This window comes from Gymnoscopelus microlampas (assembly GCF_963454915.1).
Source record: "Gymnoscopelus microlampas genome assembly, chromosome: 21".
NCBI lineage: Eukaryota > Metazoa > Chordata > Actinopteri > Myctophiformes > Myctophidae > Gymnoscopelus > Gymnoscopelus microlampas.
Window position 1 is genome coordinate 3,706,857 of NC_139958.1, and position 17,413 is coordinate 3,724,269.

At 39.9% G+C, this 17,413-nt stretch overlaps 2 protein-coding genes across 2 annotated transcripts in view; both read right to left on the reverse strand.

Annotated features, from left to right (window-relative positions):
- The window catches only part of LOC311037218 (scavenger receptor cysteine-rich type 1 protein M130-like), a gene marked incomplete at its 3' end in the record, with an annotated part of 36,234 nt that extends 36,039 nt beyond the window's left edge, over nucleotides 1-195 (reverse strand). Inside the window, exon 1 of the mRNA XM_084046338.1 lies at nucleotides 116-195. The remainder of the gene's footprint in view (nucleotides 1-115) is intronic.
- The window catches only part of LOC311037340 (scavenger receptor cysteine-rich type 1 protein M130-like), a gene marked incomplete at both ends in the record, with an annotated part of 85,635 nt that extends 74,117 nt beyond the window's left edge, over nucleotides 1-11,518 (reverse strand). The window contains 18 exons of the mRNA XM_084046467.1: nucleotides 349-460; nucleotides 641-822; nucleotides 1,448-1,711; nucleotides 2,241-2,546; nucleotides 2,744-3,052; nucleotides 3,486-3,779; nucleotides 3,912-4,229; nucleotides 5,329-5,476; nucleotides 5,928-6,082; nucleotides 6,516-6,725; nucleotides 7,242-7,460; nucleotides 7,705-7,812; nucleotides 8,434-8,554; nucleotides 8,674-8,879; nucleotides 9,054-9,311; nucleotides 10,212-10,313; nucleotides 10,412-10,537; nucleotides 11,449-11,518. Coding sequence (XP_083902593.1) covers nucleotides 349-460; nucleotides 641-822; nucleotides 1,448-1,711; nucleotides 2,241-2,546; nucleotides 2,744-3,052; nucleotides 3,486-3,779; nucleotides 3,912-4,229; nucleotides 5,329-5,476; nucleotides 5,928-6,082; nucleotides 6,516-6,725; nucleotides 7,242-7,460; nucleotides 7,705-7,812; nucleotides 8,434-8,554; nucleotides 8,674-8,879; nucleotides 9,054-9,311; nucleotides 10,212-10,313; nucleotides 10,412-10,537; nucleotides 11,449-11,518 — 3,508 coding nt within the window. The remainder of the gene's footprint in view (nucleotides 1-348; nucleotides 461-640; nucleotides 823-1,447; nucleotides 1,712-2,240; nucleotides 2,547-2,743; nucleotides 3,053-3,485; nucleotides 3,780-3,911; nucleotides 4,230-5,328; nucleotides 5,477-5,927; nucleotides 6,083-6,515; nucleotides 6,726-7,241; nucleotides 7,461-7,704; nucleotides 7,813-8,433; nucleotides 8,555-8,673; nucleotides 8,880-9,053; nucleotides 9,312-10,211; nucleotides 10,314-10,411; nucleotides 10,538-11,448) is intronic.
- Nucleotides 11,519-17,413: the final 5,895 nt, after the last annotated feature.

A 17,413-nucleotide genomic window follows, 5' to 3' on the forward strand; every position in this document is an offset into this window, starting at 1 on the left:
ATTGGCATAACAGATTATTTACATCACAAGGCTCCTATTCACAAGGTTCATATAAAAGAGAATATCCTATGAATACAACCACTTAAATAGAATACATGAATATAATGTTACTCACTATTAACAGTAGCAGGTGTTCTCACACACAGGCTGAGGAGAATCAGCAGCAGCACAATCACAAGGACTGCGACAATCCTATGGCCCTCCAGGGATCTCATATCATATGCCACTTTGTTTTGTTGAATTTGTTGGTTGAATAAAGCAAATGAGAAATAATTTCAGCGTTTAAGTAAAATTACAACAACCTAACAACACATTTAGTTAAACATGATATGAAAGTAGGTGTGGTACCTTTATATTCACAATAGATTTCAGCTGGTTTGACTTTCTTACAAGACTTCTGGTGGACACAGTCTCTGATGTTCAAATGATCTTTTGTGCAAACCAGAGTCATTTCCAGATCCTACAATCATAATCAAAACTTACTTTAGTGTTTGAGTGTTTTTTCCTCACTGTTCTCAGTCAGGAATGTCACACAAAAACACATTTCATACAAAATAATGTACATAAGAGACTGGAGTGACGAGATGTCTTATGATATCAATGAGACTTAAAGGACAAAGCAAACAAAACAGTTGTTTACCTCCTCTGTGGATTTCACATCTGTCTTCTTGTTCTCTATGACTTCACCACAACCAAGCTTCTCGCACAGCAGGTTCTTAAAATCCTTTGTTACATTTAGGGGACACATGTGCTCCCACTTATCTTGGTATTGGACACTAAGTATACCTCCACACTGCTCTGTGGTGCTGAAGCTGATGCCACCTGTAATGAAAAACCTCTGCTTTATTCCCTGTCATGTGGAAATGATATTGCATCCAAACTTTTGAATGGATAAATATTAGTAGCATATATAATAGGAATTAATTAGCATAAGGAGCAAGAGAAAACAATTAGGAAGCTTATTCAACCACTAAAATGGGAGAAAGAAAAAAAGTTAAATAACCCATTGACAGTTTCAAATGAAAAAATAAAAACTGATCTGATCTCAATTCCAATCCATTGTCCATTATGTCTAGAAACTTGGAAATAAGTTCATGGGTTAATCTAAAATGTAGTTCCTATAGAGGTCTTTATCCACTTCAATGTCCAGAATGCCTGTTTTACAGTAATAAACTATGTCATTGCAGTCTCATATAAACATTTATATTCTTTTTTTCAGTAGAAAATAATACATCAGTAACAAATACTGAAGTAAAATATGGACTAAATTCTTAAATAGTCTGAAATACAGTAACTACTATATAGAATACAAAATAATATACAGTAGCTGCTATATAGAATACAAAATAATATACAGTAGCTACTATATACAATACAAAATGACATTCAGTAACTACTATATACAATACAAAATGCAAAAAGTGTAGAAATATATAAAATAATTCACCTCTACAGTAGACAGACACCAGTCCTCCAGCACACCGGCCCAGGACCGTCTCACACTGCCCAAGACTGGACTCAGAGCCCTGGCAACGGACGTGGTAAACATCTGACCCAGTTCTTCCATGTTTCTTAAAGGGCAGAGCATTGCCACAGCTCTTCTCTCTGCAAACTATTTGTGAATGTTTGTCATCCCAGTGATCACCGCACACCCTGATGCCATCGATCAGCACCTCACCAGAGCAGTATGGTTGGCTAACCACAGGGTTATCTGGGAAAACAGAAACAACAACAAATCAACAGAAACAAATAAATCTCTAATCCCACAACCACACAGATGTGATAGCGCTGAAAAAACATGTTATGGGGTCATGTAGAGATGTCATTCAAACCATTTACTTGAAATAAGAGGCATACATCCACTGGGCCTGAAGAGGCCTGAATATCCCTCATCCAATTATGATCAATGAAAAATAAACTGTCCTTTTCACCACTTCAACATACATCTGTCTTGATATTAAATCATCTTTTGAACACAATCCTGTACGTTAATATAACTCTTAATGTGTACAAATGGACTGGTAAAATCCTAGGTGTCAATTTATTTTATTATTTATAATAAAACAAATTATAATGACAGCATTTATTATAATCCATTTTTTGTTGTTTTAGTTTTGGATTACACTGTTTGATAATACAATGTATTACCAACTGGCATTGGAGATGTATTAATAATAATTGTTATTCATTACTCTAGCATTGGAGATAGATAGTATATAGTAATAATAATAAGTTATTACTCTGGCATTGGAGGTAGACCCCTTGGTTCCCGGAGGTTGTATTTTCACGTTCACAGTCCCAGATGGTCTTCAGGTTCTTCACATCTCTACAGTTGAAGCTCTTCTCCCACAGATCAGAAGAACTATTTGATGCTGTATGGTTTTTATAACCACCACGGTCCAGATGACGACACAGTTTGTCTCCCTCTGTGTCTGTCCAGCCATGGCTAGAAACCATCCTGGAACCATTCTGACTGTAAACAAACACATGTCCCTGAAAGTGTCTTCCAGGCTGTTTTGTATGTTGTAATCTGATCTTCTGCCAGTCTGAGATGAGAAGTAGCAGAGACACAGCATAGTTGAAAACCAAGAAATATGAATCATTGCCTCAGATTGTTGCTGTAAAATCATATTCTACCACAGTCCATGTTCATAAATGGGCTGTTACTGTAACATGCAGAGTATCTATACAACACTTATTTGTTTAAGTCAGTTGGAATCAGATGAAAGCATTTAAAACGTACCAGAACACTGGAGGCCACCAAGAGAACAATGTCCTTTGTCCTGTAAAGTAATGTTACAGTCTGCCACCTTGTGGCTGTTTGCAGGACAGCTCAATCCTGACATGACTTCAGGTGGACTTTGTGGTAAAGGTCCAAAGAATTCAACAGGCTCGCCGGTCTCTCCACATTGCAGCTCTCTGCAGATGGTATTTTGGACATTGGTGTCCTTCAGGGTTTCTTTACAGACAGGATATCGTTGGCCTCCATAGAGTATCTTCACATTTCCAGAACAATGATCTCTGGAATCCTTGAAATCAGCCTTGATACTGGCTGCATGGAAACAGTATAAAAAGGTTTTTTTCTATGTACAGAGATACATATCCACTAAAACCACTAAAACAATACACATAATATAATATAATATACAAAATAAAGAATATATATTTTTAATTAAATTGGCCGTAGCCTATATAGTCAAGTACCGCTGAAATGACTATATTATAGACAATGTATTGATGTTCACAAAATCTAATTATTATGAAGAGGTACGATTGAGAATAGTTTACAGTATAACCATAACAATTTTTGCGTCATTGTGATTTAATTATCTCATCTGTTTCATTTTAATAACAGGTTTTTAATGTCTTGTGAAAAGCACTTTGAATTGCCTTGTTGAAATGTGCTATAGCCTACAAATAAACTTGCCTTGCCTATAACAATCTACCAAAATAATTGTGTTCTAATTTTAGTGTAGGTATTTTACCCAAGCAAACAACGAAGGCTGGTTTGTCATCACAGTTGGTCTCTGGGTCTTTTTTCACGATGATGCTCTCAGTCAGGTTGGTGGTGTGATTGGTCGGGTACATTGCCAGGATGGTCACATTCCCCTTGATGTTCTGGTGGATCTTAGAGAAGGCAGGTCCACAGCCCAGGTCTTTACACAGCATTTCAGAATTAGCTTCAGTCCAGGTGTGTGCACACACCCCCCCACAGCCTGCATGGGTGCACACCTGAACTGTCCCCCAACACTGCTCTGACAGCGTTACTGTTATATTACCTGTTGAAATAAACATTAAAATCAAACAGAAAATTGTGAGGACATCATATCAAACTATGTTCTGTAAGTGAACATCAAATTAATCACACACAACAGCAACATTACAGCAACGTTACAAGGGTAACACATTACCTGAACATTCCACCAAAGCGAGGCTCTGATTGGATGATGTTGTGTTGTCCTTTGGACAGTGGAAGACTGATGTCTCTGTGGAGGAGCAGTTATAGGACTCACTCCAAACATCATTCTCCATTCCAGGTTCTCCAGAAGGAACATGAGGGAACAGGGTGACATTAGTAGCATTCCCACAATGCATCTGTCCACACACCACATCAGCAGTGTGGTTCCACGTCTCATTGGTCCCTGAGAGCCAGTAGTCCTTCCCAGCATGCTCTACTGCCACCTGACCAGAACAGGACGTTCCATTCTTCATGAACACCATCTTGTTGTCTGAAAAAATGATGAATTATTACAGAAACTATAACATGTATGTGTGCTTTATTACAGACTGGTTCCGCTGCTTTCCTTTCTTTACAAAACTCTTGAACATGTTGTCTCTACCTCGCTTTCTCTCAGTCTCTCAGAACAACCTGTTGGATCAAACCAGCCAACTCCACTGAAACGGCACTCCATGCTGCCTAGGCTGCCTTCCACTCTGCAGTCCTAATTCCTCTAGTCTAGACCTATCAGCAGCATTTGACATAGTGAACCATCCGCTTCTCCTGCATGGACACACTTTCTGACCATGCCATCACTGTGACAGCACTTATTCTCTTTTACCATCTGTTGTTGAACTAGGATTCATGCTTACTTTTTTTTTTGGATTGATTAATTTTTCTTTATTTAAGTGTCATGCTTCCCAGAAAGCCCAGCCCATATGGAATTCCGGGACACTTTTGCATTTCATTTGACAAACAATGAACCGACATAATTCAAAAACAATAAACAAACGAATAACAACAACACTAACTAAAACTAAAATAACTAAAACACACAAGCTTCATGCACATGGCAGATTACATAAATACAACTTAATACAACATTGGGCCTGTCCTCACATCTCAACAGAGGACCGGACAAGAATGAGATTGTCTTCTACTCCAGGCACTTGAAACAAAATGTGCCGTCTTAAATACCTCATAATTAAACAACTCTGTTGCTTACTTGTCAGTCACTCTGGATAAGATTGCTAAATCGTCTGCTAAATGCCTAAATTGTATTTGTAATTGCAATTGTATACAGTACCAGACCAATCATTATTTTAAAGTCCAGCATGGGCAAACAGAACAAGAGGCATCAAGATGAGCCAATGTAAATGGAGTGAGACAATAACACAAACACACCATTCACAACACTACAGAATTTACATATTATTATTGTTATCTTATTGTTTTTGTCTGAATTTAACCGTGCTGCTGCTACTGTTTAAGGAACATTCGTAGTAATGATAGACATTGACTAAAGGTTACAATAAATTGCAAACAAACCATCCCTAGACACCTGCAATAATATATAATACTACAATAATAATGCATCATCATGCTCTTACTTTCACAGGTGACATGAGCAGTGGAAGTGCATGGGACAGAGTCATTGTACTTGGCCTTGCAGTGCCACAGTGACGTCTCAGTGCCATTACAGTTGACATTGTCCAGTATTCCATGATGTCCAGTTCTGGTGGTGCTGGTGTAAATCACCTGCAAGAACACATTCAATGTATTCTGAATAAAATAATACGTTTCCTTTGCAACACAAATCCTTTCTGAGTGAAGTTATCTGTATGAGTGATACTGTGTGTGTGTGTGTGTGTGTGTGTGTGTGTGTGTGTGTGTGTGTGTGTGTGTGTGTGTGTGTGTGTGTGTGTGTGTGTGTGTGCGTGCGTGCGTGCAAGCCAATTTTAATATAGAACATTTGATGACTACTACTACTGATGTGGATGAGGAACTTGTGCAGAAATTGTGCAAAAATGTTATAGCCTAAGTAGAAAGAATAACATGGTATTTAGAACCACAGCACTAGAAATGTACTGGAAATGCCAGTACAATGTAAAATGCTGAATCTTCATTTTAAATGTAAAAATTGACCCATAAGGTCTGTCTCATAAATAAGTGATTCAACAGATATTAACCATAAAGAATGAGAGCTCACCTGGCCACAGCCCAACTCTCTGCAAACCACTTCTCCATCATGTCTGTCCCAGTCTGAACCACACACAGGCTGCAGACCCATAGAACTATTGATATAAACTGCACCATAACAATCACTGGGACTGTGGTTGTCCAGGAGAGTTATGTTGATCTTTTCTGTAAGAGAAGGCAGGTTTGATCAATTTGATTCTACAGTAATTGAAAAACTAAAATGCATTAAATAAATGAAATTAATTTAATTCAAAGATCTAATGATTAAATTAAGACATAAATAAACATGCTCTGTGTAATCTGTTTCATATCATCTTTGAAGTCACATAAAGAATGAGAATGAGATTGAGATTTAGGCTTTATACTGTAGTGCACTGTAGCAGCTTAAATTTGCACTATATGTACACACAATAAAATGACACAAAATATTTAACAAGTCTACCATACAATTTAACTTATGGATTTTATATAATGTTTTCGTACTGTGTGAGTAAAGCAAAAATATATATCATGGTCAAACTTAAAGCTTAACACACGAGTTTACTCATTTTTCTTGTTGCTGAGCTGAAACTATGAGATGTATGAATATTAATATTACCTGAGCAGTTCAGTGTGGATGGAACTGATTGGCTCCTGTCACAGGTAAAGTTATGTGTGACATTGACTCCACATCTCAGTTGTTTACACATCATATCAGCTGTTATTTTGGTGTTTTCATTGCAGGTAATATTCCACATGTCACCGTCCTCCACCACCAAGGTTCCAGAACAGACATTGTCCCCGTCTTGTAGCCGTAACATGGGGTGATCTGTTAACAGACATGAAAATGTACCAACACTTTAACATACATCTTTATGTGAAAATGTACCAACACTATGGCATTGAACATTTGAACATTTGAACATTCATTGAACAGCAAGCAAATACAATGTATTTTGTGTGCAAACAGTGTCTGTCTGTCTGTCTGTCTGTCTGTCTGTGTGTGTGTGTGTGTGTGTGTGTGTGTGTGTGTGTGTGTGTGTGTGTGTGTGTGTGCTCTCACGCGTGTGTGTGTGTGTGTGTGTGTGTGTGTGTGTGTGTGTGTGTGTGTGTGTGTGTGTGTGTGTGTGCATCTGCATACACATGTATGACACTTAAGCATGTAACTTGCTCTGATGAAGGCTATATGCCGAAACGCATCAGAATAAAGAAAATGGAACTGAGTTCAGTCTTGCAAACGGAGTGCCGCTTCTTTCCACATATTAATACATGTCTGTACAGTATGTGTGGTTTGTAACTGACTGCTGTTGACAGATGTAAACCACATTGAAGTAAACAAACGTACCTGAACATGTGATGAAAGCAGGTTTAGAGCATGTAGCATTCAGAGGGTCTTTAGGATCACACTGCCACAGATGGTCTTCATTTCTGGTGCCTGTACAATGAATTCTCTTCTTGCCTTTGGAGGTGAATCCCTCTGGTGAGGTCATTTTGGTCGGGTCAGGCACATCTTTTGAGATTCCACATTTGAGGTTGTTGCACACAAGGTCAGCTTGTTCCTTTCCTTTATGTTGTAGGAAACCAACGTTACAGATAAGATATTTGATTTGGAATGATATGAGAAATACTATCACTGCTGATACTACTACTTATAATAATAATAATACAGCCCAGACTGGACAAATCCACAAAAGAAAGTGGGAAAGGGAATCATTTATTTCTGTTCTAATACAGTCCAAAGGTCCATAAATGATCACACAGGAATGTATGATGACAAATGAGAACATTCAAGGTAGTATAACTCTTACCCCAGTTGTCAGAACAAACATAGTATTGTGAATTTCCCTCATTTGACGTTGTGTTGAATTGGACAGCTCCGGCACATTTAAAACCATCCAAACTTATTTCAACCTTATCTACAAGTTGAAAAAAGAAAGAAAGAAAGAAAGACAAATCTAATTTTAAAAACAGTGACTTGGAAATTAGAGTTATGTGATGTCCATAACTCACCACAGCTTCATTCCCCCCCAAAATAACTTGTTGTTGTAAAATGTTGTTCCAAGCTCAAGAATGTTTAATGAACTGAAACTGAAATATTTTCATAATGCTTCTACAATGGTGTAAATAATCATAATGGAAGAGGGGTAATATTTGGAGAAACAATTTGTGAGAGACAAAAACTTGAATATTCTGCGAGAATATAGTCATGATTTAGCAAGGAAAATAAACCATCACTTTCCAACATATAGTGCCTGCACTGGATGACCTAATCAAATTATTAATTAAGGGACCCTGCATGAACTGGATCTGATCATCTCCAAAATGTATGACATGTTTTAGTATATTTCGGGATCAACAGAACACGTTTTAATCACAAAGCAATATGCCCTCATTAGGATTTAAGGATTGAATTTTTCTGTTAAGATTTTGAATGGCTTAAATCTCTGCCTACCAAAACCAGGACTAAAGCCTGGAACTACCTTTGCGCATATTGTTTGTGTGTGCATGTGCATGTGCGTGTGTGTGTGTGTTCTTACCTGAACATGTGATCCATTTAACTGAGTCCTGTGTGGAGACATTGACGCCCCAATCACTGAAGTTCTGGCAGTTCCACAGCTGATCCTCTGTCCCGTTACAGTTCACACCATTGATCCAAACCTTATCAGGAATATTAGTTATTGTGTATCATTATGTGGGTAATACAGTTCACATTATTGATTATTAGTTATATTGTGTTTCATTATAATATGGGTGCAGTTCACATTATTGATCCATACCTTATCAGGTATATTGGTTATATTGTGTTTCATTATGTATGAAGATCCATTCACAGCCTGTCCACAGCCAATACTCCTACACACCACATCTTCATTGTTCTGGTTCCAGTTATCATGACCAACGAGGCCCCATTCATAGTCATGATGTATTTCAATGTAACCCTCACATGGGTTGGAGCCACCTTTAAGGATCAGCCTGGTCATATCTGCAGGGTTACAAAAAAAGATGCATGCATGGTTAAAGAAAGAAAGAAAGACAGACAGACAGACAGACAGACAGACAGACAGACAGACAGACAGACAGACAGACAGACAGACAGACAGACAGACAGACAGACAGCTGTAAATATTGACCGACTAGACCATTAGTTTCATCTCACTTCCTCTCACACTCATCCAGCTCTCTGGTGACTCTCTAGAACCAGAGATGTGACACTTGTAGAATCCTTCATCAGACTTGTTAACACTGTGGATGGTCAACTGTCCTGTAGACTCAGTCCTGATGAGGGATCCATCTTTATAGAAATCAGCTGGGAGGCTAGAGGATGGTTTCCATGTTGTCCAGTCTCTGTACAAGCAGCGGAGTGTGACATCACTTCCCTGCATCACAGGAAGTACAGGACTCTCCAGGAACACATCTATAGAACCAACAGCAGTGAGTTATGAACATCTATAGAACCAACAGCAGTGAGTTATGAACATCTATAGAACCAACAGCAGTGAGTTATGAACATCTATAGAACCAACAGCAGTGAGTTATGAACATGTGATTGTTGGAGGCTCCACAATAGATGACACATACAGTTGTCATGTTTTACCTTAAACTGAGGGAAATAAAGCATGAGGGAGCATTGGACTGACCCCACAAAGACAATTCCAGTCTTTGTAATAAGCTATTGGATTTCACCAAACACACACGCACACACACGCACGCACGCACACACACACACACACACACACACACACACACACACACACACACACACACACACACACACACACACACACACACACACACACACACACACACACACACACACACACACACACACACACACACACACACACACAGAGCTAAATGTCTTGTGTACGTTGCCAGTAGAACAAGGAAGTAAATCTATAATTCAATATATTGTTGTTTTGTTGTCAGAATATTTTTCACATTTAGTAAATTCATATTCTCAGATTCACTGTCCTGTCATCCCTCCAGAATTACATCAACATGATATCAGGGATGATTGTTTGGAAACAAAGAATCAGGATGTACTCAACGATCTATAAGTTGGAAATAGGACTTTTATGTTAAGTTATTATTCAAACTTAAAATATTCTTTATCAAGAGAACAGACGTAACCTCTTGACCTACAAGGTTAACACAACAACACTATACTGATAGACATACTGTAGTCAACATGTGACATCATATCTATTGAATGGAAACACATCAATATCTGTGTTAACATTCAATGATAGTATGTTAATTATGTCTGTCTACACATTAATATATTGATTATATACAGTAATTATATTGATTGTACCATAGATGGTAATGTTGATGGACTGGCTGAGTTGTCCTGACTGGGACTCACACCAGTAAACACCACTTTCCTCAGGATACAAGTTCCCCTTGTAACAGTACCCTACACAGAATCACAATGAAAAGAAAGAGGCATTTCACTTGAAATCAATCAATCAGTCTGATGACAGTCCGTCCGTCTATCTATCTATACCTACATACCGTAGTTACTTCCCCAGTCATTGCCACAGGTTCCATCCTTAAACACCGTACTACGGGTCTTTCTTCTCACAGACCATCCTGGCACAAACTTCCCTTCTTCCTCACAGATCAGTGTGATGTACTCACCTATAAAGAACTGAGATCTGTCAGGACTGACTCTCACTGACACTGTATGGAGAGAGAGAGAGAGAGAGAGAGAGAGAGAGAGAGAGAGAGAGAGAGAGAGAGAGAGAGAGATGAGAGTGAGATACAGTACATTCTATCTGTAGACATGATGTGTTGTGATCAGATGTGAGCATCTATCTGTCTGTCACTGTAAATGACAACATGAACATTAGACCAGGTGTCTTCAACAGAGGGTCCAGGACCCATAGGGGGTCCTCAGAGCTACTACAGGGGGGGGGGGGATGTTTTGTGATATGATCTTTTTTTATTACATTAACCACTTGAAAATGTGGCATAAGGGTTAAGGCAGCGGGCAAGATAGAGCCCCCAGTGTGCTACCCGTTACCGCAGTTATAAACGGGCACCGGGCCGTACTTGGGAACGATGCAGGTCAGTAACAAAGTGGGCAATTCATTCCCCAGGAAAATGGAAACATTATTATAGAAATAATAATGAAACGCTCTCACACTGTAGGGCTCCTATGATAAAGTGCTTTATTGCAGACAAACAATTCTGTGACATTTCTACCAGAGGTGATATAGGCAAAAATATAAATTTCCTAAAAAAAATTAGGAAATATTGAATAATATTTTTATTTTTATTTTAGGAAGGTGACATGTATTTGTTGTTAAAGAACCTGTTGTACCTGTTCTTACACCCACAGTGTGGTACAGTACCTCTAACATTATGTTGTTCTTACACCCACAGTGTGGTACAGTACCTCTAACATTATGTTGTTCTTACACACACAGTGTGGTACAGTACCTCTAACATTATGTTGTTCTTACACACAGTGTGGTACAGTACCTCTAACATTATGTTGTTCTTACACACAGTGTGGTACAGTACCTCTAACATTATGTTGTTCTTACACACAGTGTGGTACCCAGGGGCGTAGCACCACATTCTGGCCCTGGGACATGGAATCTCTGTGGGACTCATGTGTACTTAATTTAAAAAATCACACCCTGTGTGAAGGTAGCGGCGCCTTTGATACATTATGTCATCGATATGTGTTTATAATGTGTTTATAGCCATGTGTCACGTGAAGCTTGACCAATCACTTTGTTGACGGGTCTGACCAATCAGAACGTTGACGGGTCTGACCAATCAGAACGTTGACGGGTCTGACCAATCAGAACGTTGACGGGTCTGACCAATCAGAACGTTGACGGGTCTGACCAATCAGAACGTTGACGGTGAACACGGACAAAGTCAGGTATAGAGCAGGATCCGCTCTACACCTAAAGGTATAGAGCGGCTAGCGCCGCTAAAAATCACACCCTGTGTGAAGGTAGCGGCGCCTTTGATACATTTTGTCATCGATATGTGTTTATAATGTGTTTATAGCCATGTGTCACGTGAAGCTTGACCAATCACTTTGTTGACGCACCTGACCAATCAGAACGTTGACGCACACGGACAAAGTCAGGTATAGAGCAGGATCCTCTCTATACCTATCTGACAAAGTCAGGTATAGAGCAGGATCCTCTCTATACCTATCTGACAAAGTCAGGTATAGAGCGGCTAGCGCCGCTAAAAATCACACCCAGTGTGAAGTGAGCGGTGTTATTTAAGGTCATCACAGTGATGGAAGCTCACTTTAAAAAAAAGTAATTTTTTTGAAGTGCGTGGTGATAATTATAGGTTATGAATTTCATCATGCGTCTCGCTAGCCAATCACAATACTGAGCAAAGGGTCTGAATACTTCACAGTACAGCGAAAGACAAATTTTCACGACGGATGGGTCATGGGTCCCAACCCCACTTATAGGAGCGGCTACACCGCTCAAAAAACACACCCAGTGTGAAGTGAGCGGTGATATTTATGAGTTATTAATTTCATCATGCATCTCGGTAGCCAATCACAGCACGTCCTGCGAAGTGACGTGCTTACATTTTTTACATTATTATTAATTTCATCATGCGTCTCGCTAGCCAATCACAGCGTGTCTGCGAAGTTTGAAGTTCATTTCATCATGTGTCTCGCTAGCCAATCACAGCACTTCCTGCAAAGCTTAGCCTATGGGCCTATCACAGTGAAAGACAAATTTTCACGACGGAAAGAAAAACTTTCACCACGGATGGGTCCTAAACCCTCTTATAGGAGCGGTTGCACCGCTCAAAAAAGTATTTATCATTCCCAGGGAATAAGAAAAAGAAAATAGACAATAAAGGCTATAATGTATAATAAAGGACAACTGAACAAGACTTCAAGAATCACATTGCCACCATGCATTGCTGACTGATCAGAACTATTTGACTATTTACTTTTCAGTCATCAGTTGTCACTCCAGTGTGTGTGGAATCTATTTTTAGCAGCGCAGCATGAAAGACACGCTTACGAGTCAGCTAGCTTTCAGCAGAGCCAATGAAAAGACTGCTTTCCATTTACTTGTTCAGTGATCATATCAGTCTAGAGCAAACCTACTACATCCGGTAAGTTCCTCACCCATATACATACAAACACACTGATCCTTTCCGTATCCTTTCTAGACCGGAAGTGCAAACTGCAAAGCAAATTGACCTCATCCAAACGTAAAAGCAGGCAAAGCCATGTTTGTCTTTTGTAAGGGCTGAGAAGTGCCACAGAGACTGTCAATTATTATTTTAATACAACAACGGTCGCTCAATCGGTTTTATTCAGGTCATTTTAATTTAGTTATGACACTAATGAAAATAATGGAGAAAAAAAAAACATTTGGAGGGCACCCCACCTTGGGCCCTATTAACTCTGTCCCACTTTCCACCCGGGTCCGATGCCCCTGGTGGTACCTCTAACATTATGAACACAGTGTGGTACCTCTAACATTATGACCACAGTGTGGTACCTCTAACATTATGACCACAGTGTGGTACCTCTAACATTATGACCAAACTATTAAAATATGGAGATACAAGATCCCTGATGTCATCAGAAAATACTGACATCGCGTCAGCACACACACGCACCAAACACAGTCTGAATGTATAGATAGATCACATAATCCCCATTCTAGATTGGGTTGCCAACATTGTTATCCAGCAATACGGGACGGGTCGCACACACATGCCACACAATGATGCCGCGGCCACCTGAGGGAATCTCACACAAGCACACACACGCGCACGCACGCGCGTTGTGCCTACCCTGTCAACTGAATGGCACCCCCAGGGTCCTATAGCACTCTTCTCATACAGCACACAAACACACAGGCAGACAGACAGCTGCACTGCCTGAAGCATGCACAGAAAGCTAAATATTGTCCCTTGTCCCTTTACCCCGGGACAAATGACGGCCCGTACGGGATGCCCCTCTTTAGGTCAAAATACGGGGCATCCCGGCAAAAACGGGACTGTTGGCAACCCTGATTCTAGACTAGATTGTAATCTAGAATCCTTGTTATAATCATGTTTCACTCATCAGTTACAGTATCTGTGGTGAGGGTCACAGTAATAGTTGATGTAACTCTCACTACAGATTGAATCTATTATTGCATCATGAGAATACTCCGTACAGACCCCCCCCCCCCACCATCCATCAGATGCAATGCATTGTGGGATGTGTGGTCTGAGAGGTGACAGAAACCTTACAAGGCTGTTTTCACAAAACTACAGTTTGATTCTATAAGCTGTGTTTCTAAAACTGGAGGCTCAAACTGTACAACCAATGTTTCATTTCATATATCAGATTCTCTTCTTACTATTAAGTAAAAACATTTTTTAACCAAACATTTTTAAATACTTTGTCAGATTGGGCCATATGATCCACAGATGATGCATACATTTTGTTTTCATGCCCAATCATTTCAAAATTCAACAACAGATGATTGTATGATTGTAACAGTATTGTTCACAAACAGAACATTTTAAAGGTTTAAATAAAAACTTGTCACTTGCCTTCTGAGGTCACGGGGCTGGTGGCTGCTATGCAGAGCAGCAGAAGCTGCAGAAACCACATTGTAACTGTAGCTCCTGACTAGACTGACACACACACAGAGTCATCACAGTGGTTTATAACAGAGACATATAAAGGTAGACGCCTCCTCAGACTCTGGGGCGTATGTATCTGCGCCGGGTGTCATATAGGGGATGACTAGTTCATAAGAGGAAGCCTCGCAGCAACTAGTTAGTTAGTTGGAACATGCCAAACTCCACACTCGGATTTGTGAAATAAATGTGATTTTACTGCAGTCTAAACAGGGCCTCAGAGACATGGTCAGTTTGTGTGCAGCTTGGGATGAGACAAAGGTTCAGAACGAAGATGTGTTCAACAGACATCATTTTATGTTATTGTCATTAGTTGTCTTAATTTTACAAATTGAGGCTTCACCACATCGCCAAACTATATATTACAGAGTGGCAACACAGCAAAAGTTAAACATTTTTAAAAAAGTTTAAAATTTTACTTTATTGTCTCCACCAGGCTGAAAGGCATGGCGAGAGTATGTTTTGCCCCCTGTCCGTCCGTCCGTCCGTCCGTGTGTGTGTCATTCTGTCTGTGTAAAGCTAATCTCTGGCACTGTTGGTTTGACCACAGCGAAACTGTGCACACACACTCCCTGGATGCCAGAGCAGAACCTCTGCCCCGAAATTTTTACATGGGGCCGATTTTGGCAAAACACATTTCTTGACAGTACTCCTACAGATGTTGTCTAAACATCACGCAAATCTGTACACATTCTCTATAGTCAAGTGATCAAGGCGGATCCTATTGATTTTTCATATTCCATCCTGATTGGCGAATTCCGAACATTGCTGGCCCACAATGACCTACCTGACCCAGACCGATGATGATCAATTATTTCAGTATTTCAAAGTTGATACCAAATAGAAGTTGTTTGGTCCAAAAATTCAATAATACATATGTTAATTCATTGTAATTTAGAGAGTAGAGCCAATTATTTTTTACCCCTTTTTATCCGCAATTTAGTCATTATGCCAATTGATTCCTCCCCACACACATTTCTGTTTTGTCACTGCTGTTGTATCCTACTGACTCACCTGTCAGTGAGGAGCCCCCACTTCATCCTACTCCTCCCGCACAACACTCCCCGTTGACAGGTGCCGCCCCCGGCCCGTAGGAGTACATACAATGACAAATATCACCCTCCCTGGCCAGCTTCCCTCCCCAGAACGCGGGCCAATTGTGTTCAAAGCCGGATGCACCACGGTGGATTCGAACCCACAACCTGAGCGCGGTTATTGACGATTTGATTATTTAAGGATTAAAAAATAAGGAGAGGGTTCATAAAAATGTAATATTATCACACACACCAAGCTTATGCATACATAAACGTCTCAAATAGAAAGAGTGCTTTTTCAACAGTTTGTTGAAAAATGAAAATGTATGCCATATGCCATGCCACCTGCCATACTATATGCCGTGCCATGACACATACCAGATGCCACATGCCATGACATGCCTCAGGGTGAACAGCATCTGTGCTGCTCTTCCTTGGCATAAACCATGTACTTTCCATGTACAGTTGATTATATATTAGTTATAGAAATAATTATTTTTGCTAATAGGCCAACGTTTGATAAAATCATTGAAGCTGAAATTATGCAACTTACTGTATGTGCTGCCCTATAATCAGTGATTAATGTGCTTTGAGTTATAAAGATAATAACTACACTCACATTCACAGCTTGGTTCTTTAAACTTACATGAAATAGAGTAAATTAAAGTGAGTCAAACCATGTGAGAGTACCTCAGTCTATTTTAGGAGTGTTTATGTTCCTGTGAAGCTGTGTGCTGGTGCAGGTGGATGTGGTCTGTGGTTACAGAGAGGAGCTTACGCCAGTGCTTCTCTAACTGTTTCATGTCAAGGACCCCTACATTAATTTGGCCGCGGACCCCCATCTGACAATATGTTGTGCCAGGGAGGGACCCCCATACCTGATTTGTGGTGTCAAAAATGTAAAAAAAAAAAATCAAAATATTTCATGATTCTTTTTTTATTTTATTCCGATATAGTGTTAAACTGATTTTGATATATGAACACATTTTTGCTGAGGAAACCCACTCAAGGACCCCTGGTGGTCCCCGGAACCCACTATGAGAACCCCTGCATTAGACCACAGACCACCATAACTCTGAGAGTGTACAAATGGAACCAAATGGACCCATAAGGGTCCATTTGGTTCCATTTGTACACTCTCAGAGTTACAGCCCCATAAGGGTCCATTTGGTTCCTAACTATCAAATCATTTAGCTGGGGACCCCCTGGAACTCCCTCAAGGACCCCTGGCTGTCCCCGGACCCCACTTTGAGAACCACCAGCTTACCTCTCTGGGTTTTTAGACTAGTATTAGTGATCGTCTAAAAAAGGTTATTTAGAAAAAAAGTGTTTACCTGAAAACTTTTAAACCACAGGATGTTTAGACAGTCATCTCTGCTGTGGTACATGTTTTTTCTTTTTTCCCCTCTCTCTCTTCTTCAGTTAAGCAGAACATGGTTCCCAGAAAGAGAAGGATTTATCTTCTTGTGATCTTCACACCTTGAGAAGTGGTTTGGTTTATCTTCATCTTCATCATGGTGTTTGGCTGCAGGGTTACATTTCAACATGTGGTTTAATGTGATCAATACTCACTGGGTGCAGACGTTTCCCAGCCCTGAGTTCTGCCAGCACGCTCAACCGGGCTGACAAGGCTGAATTTTCAGAGTCTGAAACACATAAATGAGGCTTAACTACTTTCATGTTGCATTCACCAAATAAATCATTAACATAGTTATAAATAATGTTCAACTAGATCATACCCGTCGGGGGATATGAGCACCCAAAGTATGTGCAGTTTGGGTTATGCGCTGTGCACAGACAGTACATCAGGGATAAAAAGTGACTTAGTACTTGG